At 47.9% G+C, this 17002-nt stretch overlaps 2 protein-coding genes across 2 annotated transcripts in view; one reads left to right on the top strand and one right to left on the bottom strand.

Moving 5' to 3' along the window:
• The window catches only part of Susd6 (sushi domain containing 6), a 109808-nt gene extending 99479 nt beyond the window's left edge, over positions 1-10329 (bottom strand). The window contains exon 1 of the mRNA XM_090344365.1: positions 10233-10329. The gene's annotated coding sequence lies outside the window, so the exon portion shown is untranslated. The remainder of the gene's footprint in view (positions 1-10232) is intronic.
• Ccdc177 (coiled-coil domain containing 177) lies at positions 8066-12580 on the top strand. Its single transcript, XM_090344362.1, has 2 exons — positions 8066-8381; positions 9303-12580. The coding sequence occupies exon 2, from the start codon at positions 9331-9333 to the stop codon at positions 11458-11460; it is 2130 nt and encodes a 709-aa protein (XP_090200488.1). The 5' UTR covers positions 8066-8381; positions 9303-9330; the 3' UTR covers positions 11461-12580.
• Positions 12581-17002: the final 4422 nt, after the last annotated feature.

Genomic DNA, 17002 nt, shown 5'->3' with positions numbered 1-17002 from the left:
CAGAGCCAAGGCTCTCTGACCCCCCCCCCATCTTTGTAAGACTCCCTCTCTCACTAGGTTCAAGAGTAGGAGCAGGTGAAAGGCTATCACTTCTGGTTGCTTTTCCAAATTCTCCTGAACATCTGAGCTCCTGAGCTCTTTATTATTTTTAAGCACCAAGGTTTGAACTGAGGATCTCATCCTTGCTTAGCTTGCTTGCTCAGATGGTGCTCTACCACTTGAGCCACACCTCCAGGCAGTATTTTTGCTGATTATTTCACAAGCAGACTTTCTGCCTAGTTAACTTAGAACTGCAACCCTATAGACTTCAGCCTTCTGAGACTAAGTAGCTAGGATTGCAGCAGGCATAAGCCACTGGTGCCTGGCCCCTCCTAGGTTTTCTAAAAATTATTTTTGTTATTATAAAGATGTACAGAGGGGATACAGTTACACAGAGGGGATATAGTTACACAAGTCAAGTAATGAGTACATTTCTTTCTGGACAATGTCATCCCTTCATTCTTTCCCAGTTTTTCCCTCCCATCCCTAACCCACATGTCGTATAGGTCACTTTCAACAGTACAGCAGTGGTACTCACTAGACATTTTTATTGTTGTGTTTTGTTTTGTTTTTGGCCAGTCCGGGGCTTGAGCTCAGGGCCTGAGCACTGTCCTTGGACTTTCTCAAGGCTAGAGCTCTACCACTTGAGCCTCAGCACCACTTCTGGCTATTTTCTATGTATATGATACTGAGGTATTGAACCCGGGTCTTCGTGCATGCTAGGCAAGCACTCTTAACACTAGGACAAACTCCCAGCCGCTCACTAGACATTTGTTTATCCTCTGTCCCTCCATTTCTATGCCCTCCTTACCTTCCCAAAGCAAGATTTAAAGAACAAGGCAAAAATTCATTTCTTACAGTTCATTTTGATAAATATTGTACAATCAGAGGCACAGAAGGGTTAGAGTCTTGTATAATTTATCATGTCCCGTTGTGTGGAAGTTATATCTAAAATACATGAGAAAACATGAGTTAAGTGAATTTGTATCTCAGCTTGTCTTACCACACTTAACGCAATTTGTTCTAATTCCATCCATTTCCCTGCAAATGAAGTACTTTCTGGAGATTGTGTAAAATTGTATATTCTAAAATCCACTCATCTATTATAGGGCATCAGGGCTGTTTCCATCGCTTAGCTATTGCCTGAGAAGGGTAACTTTCAGTTTTTAAGACTTTGGGGATTTTACAGTTATTAATAAGAAATCATGGGGCCGGGAGTTTGGCCTAGTGGTTAAAGTGCTTGCCTAGCATGCATGAAGACCCGGGTTTGATTTCTCGGTACCACATACATAGAAAAAAGCCAGAAGTGGTGCTGAGGCTCAAGTGGTAGAGCTCTAGCCTTGAGAAAGTCCAATGACAGTGCTCAGGTCCTGAGCTCAAGCCCAGGACTGGCAAAAAAAAAAAAATCATGGCACCATATCTCCCTTATACATAGAAAGCAAGCAATGATTTTCTAGCATGTTTTCTAGTCAAAGGTGAGTGTACAGTGAGGAGCATGGAAAACCAACTGACTATGCCAGTTCTCAGAGCCCTGTTAACATAGCAGAGGAGCACCTGCCTTGAGGTCTCCTTTACCAAAGTTGTATTTAAAACACAGCTTTATAAATATTGTGTGTGCACACACCTGTTCTAGAACTTGATCAAGGAAGAGTTTGGGGCTTAAGTTCCTTTTGCTCATGGTTAGCTTTCTACAATTTGAGCCATACCTCCAGTCCAGCTTTGGTTTTGCTGGTTAATTGAAGATGAAGTCTTATGGACTTTTCAGGCTGGGCTGACTTTGAATCTTGACCTCCAGCTCTCAATCTTCTGAGTAGGTACCAGTGCCTGGCTTATATATTTAAGTGCTTGAAAATATATGGAAAATATGGATGAGCTTGATTTGTGAAGAAATTCTATGTTGTATATACCTTATAAAACACACTACCTAACTCTGAAGTCACTTGAAAATGCAGTGTGGATATGGAGAGGAGTCCCTGAAGCCAGCTCTGATCCAGGTGTCCTCAGAACCTTAGGAATCTCTCCATAGGTTCACACCTCTCCTCAGGTCCACACCTCTCCTCATCACTTTGGCAAGGCGCTTCTTCCTATGATACACCTGAAAGATGTTGGAAGAGACACCCAGGGCTCAGCAAAGGGTATGACTACTTACCTAGCCAGCCACATGCATGCAGTGATCACTTTGCTATCTTTAAGGTCTCAGCCTGTGTCTTCCCAGAAATATGGTAATGTGTTGGAACATCACCATCATTCATGGCTCCTTTCATTCTGCCTTGCCCTGCACTTTCACACACTCACAAGAACCTCCTGCAGAAGATACTATCTGCTAGAGAACATTCCCTAAAGTCTTCTAGAGAAGATCTGACTGAACATGTTCAAAGACTATGTAACAGTCTTTGAACATCTCTGCAGAGGCAAGCATAGCTTTGAGCCAAGCTAGGTTTCAGTTCTGATTTAGCTGCATAGCTTTGACCCACGCTAGGTTTCAATTCTGGTTTAGCTGCATAGCTTTGACCCACGCTAGGTTTCAATTCTGATTTAGCCGTATTATAGGAGTAATGTAAATCAGAGCTTGATTCTGCTATACATATCATTGATATGTATCAAATACCATTAAAAATCCTTAGCTAAAGTACTGTCTGTCCCTGACAAGAAGTACTATGTAGCTGTTAAAGCAGATGGGAATGATAATATTCAAGACATTTCCTACGTGTAGAGGGCAAGACATATTTACAATTCCCATGTTTTAAAAATTAAAAAATGATAGCCTGTTACAAAAGGTTCACACCTGTAATCCTAGCTAATTGGGAGGCCCAGATACAGAGGATCATAGTTCCAACTCAGCCTCAGGCAGAAAGCTTATAAGACCCTTTCTCACCCAGAGCTGGTCACCTTGGCACATGCCTGTCACCCCAAGTTATGTAGAAGGATAAAACTGATTGGAAGGACTGGGGCTGGGAATGTGGTTTAGTGGGAGAGTGCTTGCCTAGCATGCATGAAGCCCTAGGTTCCATTCCTCAGTACCACATACACAGAAAAAGCTGGAAGTGGCACTGTGGCTCAAGTGGGAGAGTGCTAGCCTTTAGCTGCTAGCCTTTAGCTGAAGAGCTCAAGGACAGTACCCAAGCCCAGAGTTCAAGTCCCATGACTGATAAAAAAAAAAAAAAAAAAGATAATGTATGCTGGGCTGGGTGGCTCACACCTGTAATCCTAGCTACTCAGGTAGCCTAGATGTAAGGATCAAGGTTGTTCAAAGCCAGTCAGGGCACGAAAGGACCTGAGACTTATCTCCAATTAACCTCTAGAAAACAGGAAATGGGGCTGTGGTAGAAGGGGTAGGGTGGTAGCCTTGAGCTGAAGAGCTCAGGGACCAGTGCCTGAGTTCAAGCCCAGGACTAGCCAAAAAAAAAAAGAAAAAGAAAAATTGGTAGGATTGTGGTGTCAGGCTAGCCCACAATGAAGTGTGATAGATTCCTCTCAAAGGAGGAAAACTGGAGTTGAAGGGGTAAACCCAGAAATAACAAGCCTACCAAAATCTAGACATGAGCCAGGGCAGGAAGCAATATAACTATTCTAAAATATAACCAGCAAAAAAATAGTGCCTGCTACATGCTAAGCTGATGTTCTACTGAGCCAGGCCTTCAGCTAAGTTCAAACCCCAGTACAAGGTCGGGGCGGGGGGGGGGGGGGGGGGAGAGGAAACATGGGAAAGAGAGATTATAGTATCTTTAGAACCATAACCAAAAAAAAATGATTTGGATGTCTACTCAATAGGCCTTCAAATACTTGAGAGTGGGGGATGAAGGGACAGGTGACCAGAAGAGTGGATTAGTAGATTTGGAGGCACAGGATGGGATGGTCTCTCATATACAGACAGCTTGGATATGGGGAAGGGTGATATCTAGTTCTTCCTGGTCAGAGGAAGCTGATTATTTCTTTTCCCAAAGACCCACAGCATTGTTGCAGCTGTATAGAATAATAGCTTTCCTCCCCTGGGCTAAAGTACATTCTCTGAAATCAACATAAAACCCATAGGAGAGGAAACTAGTACTCCTACTGTATACCAAGCAGTCAGTATTTCTGGGATTTTTACCACCACTCTGCAAAGCAAACGCAATTCTTATTTTGAAAGACAATACAACCTTAATTCTTATTTTGACAAACAATACAACCGAGATTCAGATGTGAAATAACTTAAGGGAAGGAGAGGGAAACTGGGAGAGAAGGGAAGGGGTAATAAAGGGAGATGAAGATTAGAGAGAAGAAAGAGCTATATGTGGGGTCACACTATCTTTCTTTTTTGTGTGTCAGGCATGAGGCTTGAACCCAAAGCCTGGATGCTGTCTGAGCTCCTTTATGCAAGGCTAATAGTCTACCACTTTGAGCCACAGCACCACTTTCATAGGCCACACCATTTCTAATATCCTGAGCTTTGGTGAAGGACAGTATCATAGTAAGCTTTCCTGTTCCTTAGCATGGGATTAATACATTTTCATTTTTTCCCCTCAAATGTTTTTGTCTGCAGCTCTTACATAGGACATAATGTCATAAAACATGTTTCCCCAAGGCTGGAATTTGGCCTACTGGTAGACTGCTTGCCTAGCATGCATGAAGATCTGGGTTTGATTTCTCAGTACCATATACATAGAAAAAGCTGAAGGTCGTGCTGTGGCTCAACTGGTAGATCTCTAGCCTTGAGAAAGCCCAAGGACAGTGCCCAGGTCCTGAGTCCAAGGCCCAGGACTGGCAAAAACAAAAACATGTTTATTCTCCTAATTAAGGCCACCATCTGCCAAGTGAACAGAGAAGTCAAAAATTATAGAATAATTAACCTTCCACAATATCTGTCTATTTTTATGTCTGAAGTTCTTTATAATGAAACATTAAAAACTTATCTGGGTGCCAGTGGCTCACACCTGTAATCCTAGCTGCTCAGGAGGCTAAGATCTGAGGATTGTGGTTTAGAGTCAGCTGAGGCAGGCAAGTCCATGAGAATGTTTGCCACTTGAGCCACAGCTCTACTTCTGGCTTTATGGTGCTTAATTGGAGACAGAGTGCTATTCTTAAGCCAAAAATGTTCAGAGACAGTGCACACACAATAGTTAAATAAAATATTGCAGTTCTACTCAAGTGCTGTGCACAATGGAGAGGTATCCAGCACAAACTAAAAAGCCAATCAAAGGGTCAGGAGAGTAACCTAGTGGTTATGTGCTCAGCTAGCATGCATGAAGCCCATTCCCTGGAACCACATACACAGAAAAAGTCGGAAGTGGCACTGTGGCTTAAGTGGCAGAGTACTAGCCTTGAGCAAAAAGTGTCCAAGGACAGTGCCCAGGCCCTGAGTTCAAGCCCCAGGACTGGGGAAAAAAAAAAAAAAAAACCAGGGCCGGGAGTTTGGCCTAGTGGTTAAAGTGCTTGCCTAGCATGCACGAAGACCTGGGTTCGATTCCTCGGTACCACATACATAGAAAAAAAGCCAGAAGTGGTGCTGAGGCTCAAGTGGTAGAGCTCTAGCCTTGAGAAAGTCCAAGGACAGTGCTCAGGCCCTGAGCTCAAGCCCAGGACTGGCAAAAAAAAAAAAAAAAAAAAAAAAAAAACAATCAAGGAAGGCTCCACTGAGGAAATGACACTGGAACTGAGTTTTGACAAAGGAAGAATTAGGGCAGCAAAACTGCACAGAGCAAGTGTAATGTCTGGAAATGGCACTTGCAAAACATGAGATGCATACCCCTATCTCCTTCGGGAACTGTGATTTCAAGTCACTTCCTCTGGTTTGAAGGAGGAACAACTTTCTTTGAGCTCCTTTAGGGCTCCTTCCGTGTACTCCACAATCTTCTGGTTTGCTGGGCCCAATGGCTCATGCTTGTAATTCTAGCTACTCAGAAGGCTGAGATCTGAAGATCACAGTTCAAAACCAGCCCAGGCACAGAAGTCCATGAGGCACTTATCTCCAATTAACCACCAGAAAACTGGAAGTGGCACTTTGGGCCTGAGCACTGTGCCTAAAACTTTTCGGCTCAGGGCTAGTGCTTTACTACTCTGAGCCAGAGTTCAAGCTCCATGACATTTGTTTTTGTTGTTCCAGGCCTGACACCAGAAGTTCATGTAGGTGAGCGGAGGTGTGGTGCCATCTGGAGGTAGGAGTGTAGAATGAACATTGAGCTCCCATCAAAATATTTGCCTTCTGTAGAGAAAATAATCCTTATCCTACTCAGCTTTATGAGCTGAGCATGGGGAAACTCTTGATTCCTGGGACAAGTTGAGCAGAGGAATTGAACTCCCAGTTAGAGACACATGATCTATAAATACAATGGAATACAACCAGAAGAAAGCTTGGACTGGCTTTTCATTCACTGCAATTTAGTTAACAATAACTTTCCATGACAGTACTAGAAACATGGTACAATATACTACGTGTTTGACATATTTCAACTCAATTCTCAACAGTAATCTTTTCAGAGACATGTATCCACTGTATAACAAATAGCAAGCAATTCAGAAAGGTTGAATACCTCAGACATAAGCAAGCTGGGATTTGAACTCTTGAATTATAGACTCTGAAGCTCATCCTGCTGTTAGGTAGATACATGGCCATGGGATAGGGCATGTTCTCCTGAAGTCCTTTGCTTACACAAGGTCACATTTTCTTTTTTTTATTGATATCCTCCAATGACCCCTTAACTCCTCTGTCCTGTCAATGTCCTGCAGCCTTTCTTACCATTCTACTTTTCTTCCTTGGGTGATCTCAGTTTTAGGAACCCTACATAGGATGACAATGATGCTCTAAACCCTAGCTCTAGTCCAGAACTGACCCAACTTATCCAGAAACCTGTTGAACAGCTCAATCCCACAATCAAGTGGTATATCTAAAATTAAAAGTAACCTTTTACTTTTACCCTTCCTCACGTCCCAGAACCAAGATATCCAGGAGTAGTGATTTTTTAACTTTATTTCCAAACTCCATGCCCTTCCCCACAAAGCCCTTTATTTCTACCTAGCTTCCTAAGTGGTCCCAATCATCTCTGCCTTTGTGAACTATGTCGGTTTTCTAACTTCTTTCTTGTTGTTGGTCCCAATACTGGGGCTTGAACTCAAAGTCTTCCTTGCACTCTTTCTTGGCTTTTTCGGTCAAGACTGGAATATTACCACTTAGCCAGCAAAAAAAGCCAGAGTGGAGATGTGGCTCAACTAGAGATAAAAGTCTCAGCGACTTACCAGTCTCTCTTTTCTTCAAATGGTAATCCTCAGATCTGTTTCCTGAGTAGGATTTTAGGCTTGAGTCACCGTCACCAACTTCTAACTGAGCTTTCTGCTTCATCTTGATCCCTGGCCTATTGTTGCTAGAGTCATGGTTCTCTTAGAGTTATGGTTCTAAAATATAAACAAAATCATGCCTGTTTCCTGCTTAAAACTCATTTTCTCCTCACAACTTCCTGTCAGTGTCGAATAATTTAACAATACAGCTCACCACACCTTTTAAGTGCAATACTCATTCATTTCTCCTTGGAGAATTCCTTCCATCCATCTCCTACAGCCACTACTACACAAAATTGGGAGGAGGGGGAATGGAGGAGGTGTCTCAAAACAGTGTTCATCAAATGGCACTAACTGGTTTTATTATCTCAGAACTAGTAAGTCATAAGATGTTGCATTAACTAGTCACCTATGCTCTGCCTGCCTCAAACCTGTATGAGCATCATAGCTTTCCTTTAAAAATAAAGAGTTTAAGTCAGTTGCCATAATTCTAGTTATATTTTATCAAGTCTATTTGCTTCTCTGGATCCACTAGAGAAAAATGCTGAGAAATTCTTTCATTCCATCCAAAGATCTTTTATTAATCACATATATCCACATACGTGTTATGGTATATATGTGCATATACCTGACTATTACATATACATCATTATATAGACATTGCATTATATAGACATTGCATTATTTCTTCGTCGCCCTCTAAACGAACAGACCACCACACTTCCGTGTCCACCAGGGGGCGCTAGGAGCAGCGAAAGACCGGCGGTACCCTCACCGTAGAGGTGGAGATGGATGCAGCCAGGATGGAAGCGGGCTTCCTTTAAGAACCAGTGCATGCAAAGGGAGCAAAGCCGCGTTATTTTAGGGAGACGTTGTCTCCCTCCCCTCCCTCCTGTATGTAAGCGGCCCGGAGTGTGTGCACCTTGCATGCAGACCCCATGGAAAGACGCTGGTGGTGGCAGCTGGGGTTCCATTCCCGGTTGCTGCAGCCGGCAGTAACCCGATCCCGCCGGCGCAAGGACTGAAGAGGCTCGGGTGAGAGCAGTGAACAAAAGCCCTGGGCGCGGGGGGCCCAAAGCTCTGGACCTGGGGTAAGTGAACCCACTTGGACACCTAGCAGCTGTGGGCACTGGCAAGGCCCAGCTAAATGTGCTCCAGGAGCCTCCCGATGAGATGCGGTGGGGGAGCCGGTGGGCATCTGGGGGCAGGTGTCGGAGCCCTCACTGGGATGGCAGATTTCACAATTCAGATGGGGAGGAGATGCGGGGGTGGGGCGGGGGTGGGGAGGGGGAAGAGATCTAGGCGCCTTCTACACCCCCCCCCGCAAACACCCGGCGGAGGAAAGGGGGGAGGGAGTGTATGTGGAGGAGGCGGGCATAGCTCCTAGCAAGCCCTGCCCGAAAGGCAGGAGCAAGAATCCTTCCCCACTCCCACAAGGGCCTTGGGGACTTCGCTCAGCCCTTAACATCTCCCGTGGGCCCCACACCTGGCCCCTTCTGGCAGTGGAAAGTCAACCATAAACTTCTTCCTTGGCTAGACAGCGTCCTCACTGCAATGTTCTTGGAGATGAACAGGCCTCCCCCCCCCCCCCCGGCCTTTTATCTTTTCCTGTACCACTGCATCCTAGGGAGCCCGCCTAAGCCGCAAACAAATGCGCTAATCCTCCCAGGAATCTTCCAGCGCCAGCCTCCCCGGCTGCTGGCTGCACCTAGATCTTTTCAATAGGAAACTGGGGAGCATCTAGCGGGCCATTCGCCAGGGGAGCCTCCCCGTAGGCCCCGCATTCCAGTGCCGAAGGAGACGGAGGCTCCTCTCCGAACCTCAGCATCCTCTCCACCCATCGCCCAGCCGGGTTTTATGGGGGGGGGGGGGCGTCGGTTTTAGGATTTACGGTTCCGCAGCCTCTGAACCTAATCCGAAAGAGGATTAAGTTGGGGAAGGATGAATATGGCTGAAGAGTGGGGAAGAGCACCCAGATGGATTCCTCTATGCCTCTCCCTGTTCACCCGCAGAGACTCCAACAAGGGAAGAGGCTCCACTATGGTGGACCCGGTGCCTGAAGAGGAGAAAGAGGGAGCCGAACCCGGTGGCACGGAAGGGGATGAGGCCACAGCGTCGGTGCCTCCCGAAGCCCAGGGCGCCCAGCAGCCTGCGGCCTCCTCGGCCTCGGCCTCTGGCTCCGCAGCGGTGCCCCGTAAGGCAGAAGTCCCGAGCGATGCAGACGGAGGGCGGCGGGAGCAGTCGCCGCTGCTGCACCTCGACCTCTTCAACTTCGACTGTCCCGAGGCAGAGGGCAGCCGCTACGTGCTCACCAGTCCCCGCTCGCTGGAGGCCTGTGCCCGCTGTGCCGTCAAGCCAGTGGAGTTGCTGCCGCGGGCGCTGGCCGACCTGGTGCGTGAGGCCCCCGGGCGCTCCATGCGGGTGGCCACCGGGCTGTATGAGGCGTACGAGGCGGAGCGGCGCGCCAAGTTACAACAGTGCCGAGCGGAGCGCGAGCGCATTGTGCGCGAGGAGAAGCGTCGCCTCTTCACGCCGTTGGGCCCCGCAGCCTCCGCGGCCGCCGCCTCCGCCTCGGCTTCCGCCCCGAGCGCGGGCGGAGGTGGCAGCAGTAGCAGCTGCAGCAGCGCCAGCCTCCCGGCCTCACCCGCGCCGCGTGCCGCCCGAAAGACCTCCCCTAGTCCTTCCTCGGGCCGGACCCAACCTCCACCCGCGGGGTCCCGGACAGGCAGGAAGAGTCACTCTCTAGACTCGCTTTCCCGCCGGCGGGATGGTGCCCTCAGCTCCGAGTCGGGAGCATCGTCCTCCTCCTACAGCGGGGAGAGCCTTCGGGAGCTTCGCTGGCCTCCGCGAGCCTCGGCCAGGAACAGCTGCCCCGCGGGCTCAGCGTCCTCCGCACCCAACCCCCTGGGCCGCCCTTCTGCCCTCGCCCTGGTTCCACTCACGGGCCGCAGCTTCAGCCTCGGTGACCTCAGCCACTCTCCACAGACGGCTCAGCATGTGGAGCGCATCGTCCGCCAAGTGCGCGCCGAGCGCGGCCTACGCGGGGTGCCTGAGCGCGACAGGAAGATCGCGGCGCTCATGCTGGCGCGGCACCAGGAGGAGCGCCTGTTGCTGGAGCAGCGCGTTGCGGCCCATGGCCAGTGGGAACAGCAGCGCGTGCGCGCCGAGCGGCGGCGGGAGCGCGAGGAGCGGGAGAAGCAACGCGCCTTGGAGCTGGGCCGCCGAGCATGGGCCGCACAGGTGGAGGAGCGGCGCGGTCGTCGGGGCCGCGAGGAGCGCGAAGCGGCGCAGCGACGGCAGCAGCAGTGCGAGCGCAGCGAAGAGAGGCGGCGGGAGCTAGCGGATCGCCAGGGCTTGCTGCGGCGGGAGCGGGCCGAGCGCACGGCCCGGGAGGACCGGCTGCGTAAGCTGCATCAAGAGCAGAACCTGAAGCAGCGAGAAGAGAGCCTGCAAGAAGGGCGCGAGCGGGCCGAGCAGGTCCGCCGGGAGCGCGCCCAGCGCGCGGCCCGCGCCAAGCAGCGACAGGAGGGCCAGGTGCAGAGGGAGAAACGGGAGCTCAGCCGAGCCGAGCGGGCACGCCACGAGGCGCTGCTGCGGGGCCGAGTGCGGCAGCAGCACGAGGAGCGAGAGGGTCTGCGGAGCTCCCTGGAGGCCAGCTTGGGCCGCGCGCAGGAGAACTACGAGCAGTTGGTTGAGCAGCGCACGCGGGAGCTTCGAGAGAGGGCCCGGCGGGAGGAGCTGCAGGGTCGAAGGGCCAAGGAGGCGGCCGAGCGCAAAGAGCGGGAGCATCAGGCGCACCTGGAGGCACTGGCCCGAGCGGGGGAGCGACGATTGCAGCACGCGGCACAGGTGGCAGAAGAGGCCGTGCAGCAGAAGGCTCGGCGCGTGGTGCAAACCCGGCTGGAGAAAGAGCGGGCCCAGCGCGCCAACAAGGAGAAAGTGGAGAGGGATGAAGACAGCCGTCGGCGGGAGCTGCTCCAGGCCATTGGGCGCAAGCTGGAACGCAGCGAGCAGCTGTCGCGGGAACGGCGTAGTGCGCTGGAGAGCGCACGCTCCACCGCCCGCGCCTCCTTCCACGTGCGGGAAAAGGTGCGCGAGGAGACCAACACACGCTCCTTTGACCGCATGGTGCGGGAGGCCCAGCTACATGCCAGCCTGGATCGCAAATGACTAATGCTGTGGGACGGCCAGACTGGACACAGCTTTGATGGGCTCTCCCCCTATCACTACTTTGACCAAACTGTGGGGGACCTCAGTGTAGGCACTCCATGAACTCTCTAGGCTTTTAAATCATGGACTCTCTAGGCTTTTAAATCAATGAAGCAATGGAACTTTTCAACCTGCCCTCCCCCACCTTTTTTTTTAAGAGAAAAAATTGGAAATGATGAGACACAATCTGCCAGCATCCACCCTTGCCAACCCTCTTCCCCCATGTTGTCTTTTGGGATGAAATAGTTTCTGGAGGAGGAAGGGGCAGCAATCGTCCCAGGCATCTTTCTGATTTGGGTGTCTGAGATTACTTAAAGTGGTGGCAACTGAGGGGCCATCTCTGTGACTCACCTCCATCTTTCAAAATAGGACAAATTGAGCGGGACACGGTGGCTCACGCCTGTAATCCTAGCCACTCAGGAGGCTGAGATCTGAGGATCACGGTTCAAAGCCAGCCTGAGCACTCTTTAATCACTAGAAAACGGGAAGTGGGCCGTGACTCAGGGGTTAGGGTGGTAGACTTGAGCTGAAGAGCTCAGGGACAGCGCCTAGGCCCAGAGTTCAAACCCCATGACTCCTCCACACATACAAAAAAATGTATAGAACAAATTGCCCAAAGCCTGAGGCTTCCCAGAAAAGCACAAGCTCCTGAAAAATGTCAGGCCATGCACAAGTGATCAAAAAAAGTTACTGATTTTATAAACTTGCCCAATAATCTGGACATCTAAACAAATTTTCCTGTTCCCATAGTTTTCCAGTTGAGGTCCCTTGGTTTTATAGACAATCATCTGCATATAATTCTCTTTTCCATGTGACACAGGAAATGGATTGATTTGGTGATACTGTTTAGCTTTAATGGAAGCTTTGGAGATGGTGGTTTCTCTACTGTTCCACCCCATGAAGCTTTCTTGCAGGGTGATTTATTTCAGGGGAGGCAGTATGTGATGCCCACCTTCCAGTGTGAGTCTGGCTCCTGCAGACCCACCTGAAGGTAGCCCCTGAAGAGCTACCTTATGTGCCTGCCCAGGCCATTCTTGCCTCAAGCTCCAGCCCTGAATGCAGTCTTGTGGGAGGACCTGATAGTTTGGAGTACAGGATTCCCTCTGTGAAGGAATCATTTCCACACTCTGAAGCTGATTAAGTGATCCTTGGCTGCTTGCTGGTGGTAGCTGACAGGGCTGGAATTGTCTTTGTTGAGAATTGTGCTTGCTGTTGCTATTGCTGGTAGGATGTCTCCCTTCCCTTTCCTTCCCAAGAAGGATGTCTCCCTTCCCTTGCTTCCCAGGGGAAAAAAAAGTCTTTCCCTTAAATTCCCACACCCTGTCATCTATAGCAAAGTATGTAAGTGGTTTTTTGGTGCCTCACCTTTCCCATCTTCCAAATGGGGCCATTAGAACTCCTTTTCTGGTACCTCAAGGTCTCCTGGATCCAAAGCACCACTTCTGTACTACTTTTTGGTCTTCTTTGTGCCTTTCTTGACCTGGAGTTGAGAGGCAGGTAGACTGCTTTCAGTTCATTTCTTGAAATATTGATTCCTGGCATTGGACATACAGTATAATGCAGACAGATGATCATTTAGCTCCAGGGGATCACTTGTAATACCAAGCTACTCCCTGCCCCAAAAGTTTCAGCTATCACTAACCCTTAGAGGGCTTCTCTTCCTTGAAGAGGTTGGCCCAAACTACATCCACCAAATGACTTCCTTCAGAGAAGGAAAGTAAACCACATTTGCCATTAAATCAAAGCAAGGATATATAAACTTACCAAAACGGAACTATATATATTCATATTTCATGTGTGTTCCACTGGGCAGAATTGTCCCTAACATAGCTGGTTACTTATGTTGTCTGTGTGCTTGTATGTACAGACACACAGCCCTTGTCAGCCCCCACCCCGTTACTAACAAATGTAAGAGAAGTGATGTGTAGAGGAAACAGTATTTAGATATTACACTTGAGATGTGAAACCAGGAAAGGAGCTGTGAACAAAGGCTTATTCTTGAATGGGTGAATTTTTCTCTTCTGGTTGTCAGTGAGCTGTATCAATTGGTATTGTCTGAGTCAGGAGTATTTAACTAAAGTGTTAATGTGATTCTGGTCCTTTTACCTTGTGGTTCGAGTTTATTTTGAAGCCTTTGGAAATAGCTCTGAGGGTGGAGCTTTCTATAAATGTATATTTCTTGAGTCATTTTTTTCTTTCTTTAGGATAAGACACTGGAAGGTACTTTAGCAATCTTCCTGGGCTTTTTCCAAGTTTGTTCTGACTGAGCGGCTTTGGTAGATCACCTTTCTATGCATTACTTTCCCCACTTATGGAATGGAGGTCTATGGAATGGACCTCTTTTCACATAAACACTGAAAATGTATCAGAAGCAAGTGACACTTTCAAGTTTCATCACTCTGGAACTACAGGTACGCTCACCATGGGCAGCAAGAGTCATGTGGCCATACTACCATGCATCATCAAGAGCTACCATAGGAGTAGTCTTGAAAAAGCACATTGTGTATGACCCTGTGATCTGCAACTTGACAAAAGCCAGGGTTTGAATGTCACCAAATTGTAGAGACTTGCACCAAGAGTAATTATGTAGAGATGTAAATGCAAATACTTGTCACTTTTTTTAAAAAATTCATAAACCCAGTTTAATAATATTGGTTGAGTCTGTAATCCTAGATACTTGGGGAGCAAAGATCAGAGGCCAGACCAGGTCCAAAAGAAAAAACGTTTGTGAGACTCCAGTGGCTGGCCATGGGTACCTATCAGCCCCATGATGGTGAGGTAGCACAAATAGGAGGAGGACCACAGTCCAAGCTGACCAGAGATTCTATCCTTTAAAAAAAAGTAGATAAAAAGCCAGAATGGCTCAAGTATAAGAGCACATAGCAAATACAAAGACTTGAGTTCAAACTCTAGAAGCATACCCATACACAAAATCCATATAGCTAAGTAAAATTAAAGCAAACCAGAAGCCAAACCTAGTGACAGTTAAGGAATGATTCCTCTAGGTTCCAGAACATCCACTACCATATAGACCTCCCTGTATATTCTGGTTTTTTTTTGTTAGGCCCTTAATACATGTTGTATATATAAATACATATATATTTTTTTTCAGGTTTTTTGTTTGTGTTTCTTATTGGTCATGAGGCTTGAATTCAGGGCCTACTCACTGTCCCCAAGCTCTTTTTGCTCAATGCTAACACTGACTTTGAGCCACAGTGCCACTTCCAGCTTTTGAGATAAAAGTCTCACAGCAGACTGGGAATGTGGCTTACTGATAGAGAACTTGTCTAGCATGAACAAAGCCCTGGGTTTGATTCCTTAATACCACGTACAGAAAAAGCCAGAAGTGGTGCTATGGCCCAAGGGTAGAGTGCTAGTCTTGAGAAGGCTCAAGGACAATGCTCAGGCCTTGAGTTCAGTCCCTGGAACGGCAAAACAAAAGTCTCTCAGGGACTTTACTGCCCCCATTGGCTTCTAACCGTGATCCTCAGATCTCGGCCTTCTGAGTAGCCAGGATTACAGATGTGAGCCACCAGTGCCTAGCTTTGTTTAGTTCTTGAGGCAGAATCTCACTATGTAGCACAGGATGCCATTGAACTCACTATCCTCCTGCTTCAGCTTCCTGCTAGGGTCACAGATGTGGCTAGATGGCACACATGTGCCATCTAGCCACATTCTTATAAATGAAATGATCATCTCTGAAATGATCAGAGAGGAGAGATTTCATATTCTGAAATGGGTCAAAAGGACACTGAAGAAGCCAGGTGCCAGTGGCTAACACCAGTAATCCTACCTATGCAGAAGACAGATGAGAGATCACAATTCACAACCAGCATGTGCAGGGAAGCTCACAAGACTTCAATTAACTACTCCCTCCCTCCCCCGCAAAAAAAGCCAAAATGAGGCCATGGCTCAAACAGTACAATGCTAGCCTTGAGCAAAAATGCTCAGGGACGTTGGCCTGGCCCTGAGTTCAGGTTCCTGGATCTACACACGCACACACGCTCACACACAACCCTGAGGAGGCCAGGATGATGGGTAGAGAATATTCTTGCCATGATGTCTGCTAGGAAGAACTGTCCTTAAACAGCACTTGAACAAGTGCCTGGAATTGATCTTAAAGGCACCATGTTGCAAGTTTCCTTATCATCCAAGGATTCATAGCCTTGAACAGTGGCCACAGGCCTTAACATTTACCCTTTGAAACATCCCTTTGTTCAGAAAGGGGAAATGTGAAGTAGAGCAAGGGGGAAATGGAAAGGGACTGGAAGTAATGGTTACCAAGGATATAAGCTGGATAAAACCACTTTAGATAAAAATCAGAGCTAGTCCAGTGTTCTGCTCAGGCAATGACCAATGCTTACACCTCACTTGAATAGAAAATGGAAATTTCCTTTAGGAAGCCCACCAACAATGGGCAGACTCGTGGGGGGAGTAACTCAGGTTTGCCTAAGGTGGAGAGTCTGTGGAGTAGAAGATAGAGTAACACCAAATGGACTAAAACATTCCTCTAACATTCTTTCCAGATTATCCAACCTCAATTATATTTAGCTTACAACTCTGTGGTCCATGTAAACATGACACTAGCATCTTCTTGGCTTTTAGAGAAGACTTCAAGGGGGATGACCTATCCTGGCAGAAGTGTGCGTAACAGGGACAGTTACATGGCAACATAGGAAAGATTTGGGAAGAGCCAACTACATCTAAAAACTCAGACCTAGAGGCCAGGAGTTTGGCCTAGTGGTAGAGTGCTTGCCTAGCATGCATGAAGACCCTGGTTCAATTACTCAGTACCACATACATAGAAAAAGCCAGAAGTGGTGCTGTGACTCAAGTGATGGAGCCTGAGCATTGTCCTTCTCAAGTCTAGAGCTCTAAGTTCAAGCCCCAGGACCAGAAAGATAAACTCAAGCCATTCTGAAAGACTAGTCAGTTCTGAAAGACTAGTTAGTCCATCCATAAGTGTGGAGACCCCATGGTCTAATCACCTTCCATAAGACACCTGCCCTTTTAGATACCACCTCCACACTATTACCCTTTAAACCAAGCTTCACCACTTGAACATTTGAAGATGCAAATCCTAGTCTTAGCAAATCCTAGTCTTAGCAATGAGAATACAGTCTGTTCAGACTGTTCTGTAAATCTACCTTTTCATCCCTCCCCTCTTGACAGCCCTCATGTAGTCAGTCACCTGTTTCAATGAACTAAGTCTTGCTTACCACCGAATCCCCTCCAGCCGTGATTTAGCACCTCATATGTGGTGAGCACATAATTCTTGGGTAGAAAGGGTGGGGTATGTGGGTGATGGACAAATGAATGATTAGAAGAAAATCTTTATAGAATACATCAGGTAGGGAGGTCACTATTTGTTAGCATTTTTGTTGGGTATCTGCAACCTTATCTGCAACCTGCTAGGTACTACTGGTAAAATGGAATCTCACTGACGATCAACTCAGGAAATCACTTGCACTGGAATCTCATTGACCATCAACTCAGGAAATCA

The sequence above is a fragment of the Megascapheus bottae genome, chromosome 14, assembly GCF_031878675.1.
Source record: "Megascapheus bottae isolate mThoBot1 chromosome 14, mThoBot2.hap1, whole genome shotgun sequence".
Classification (NCBI taxonomy): Eukaryota; Metazoa; Chordata; class Mammalia; order Rodentia; family Geomyidae; genus Megascapheus; species Megascapheus bottae.
The sequence above is the reverse complement of the archived record's forward strand: the minus strand, read 5'-3'. Positions and strand labels throughout refer to the sequence as shown.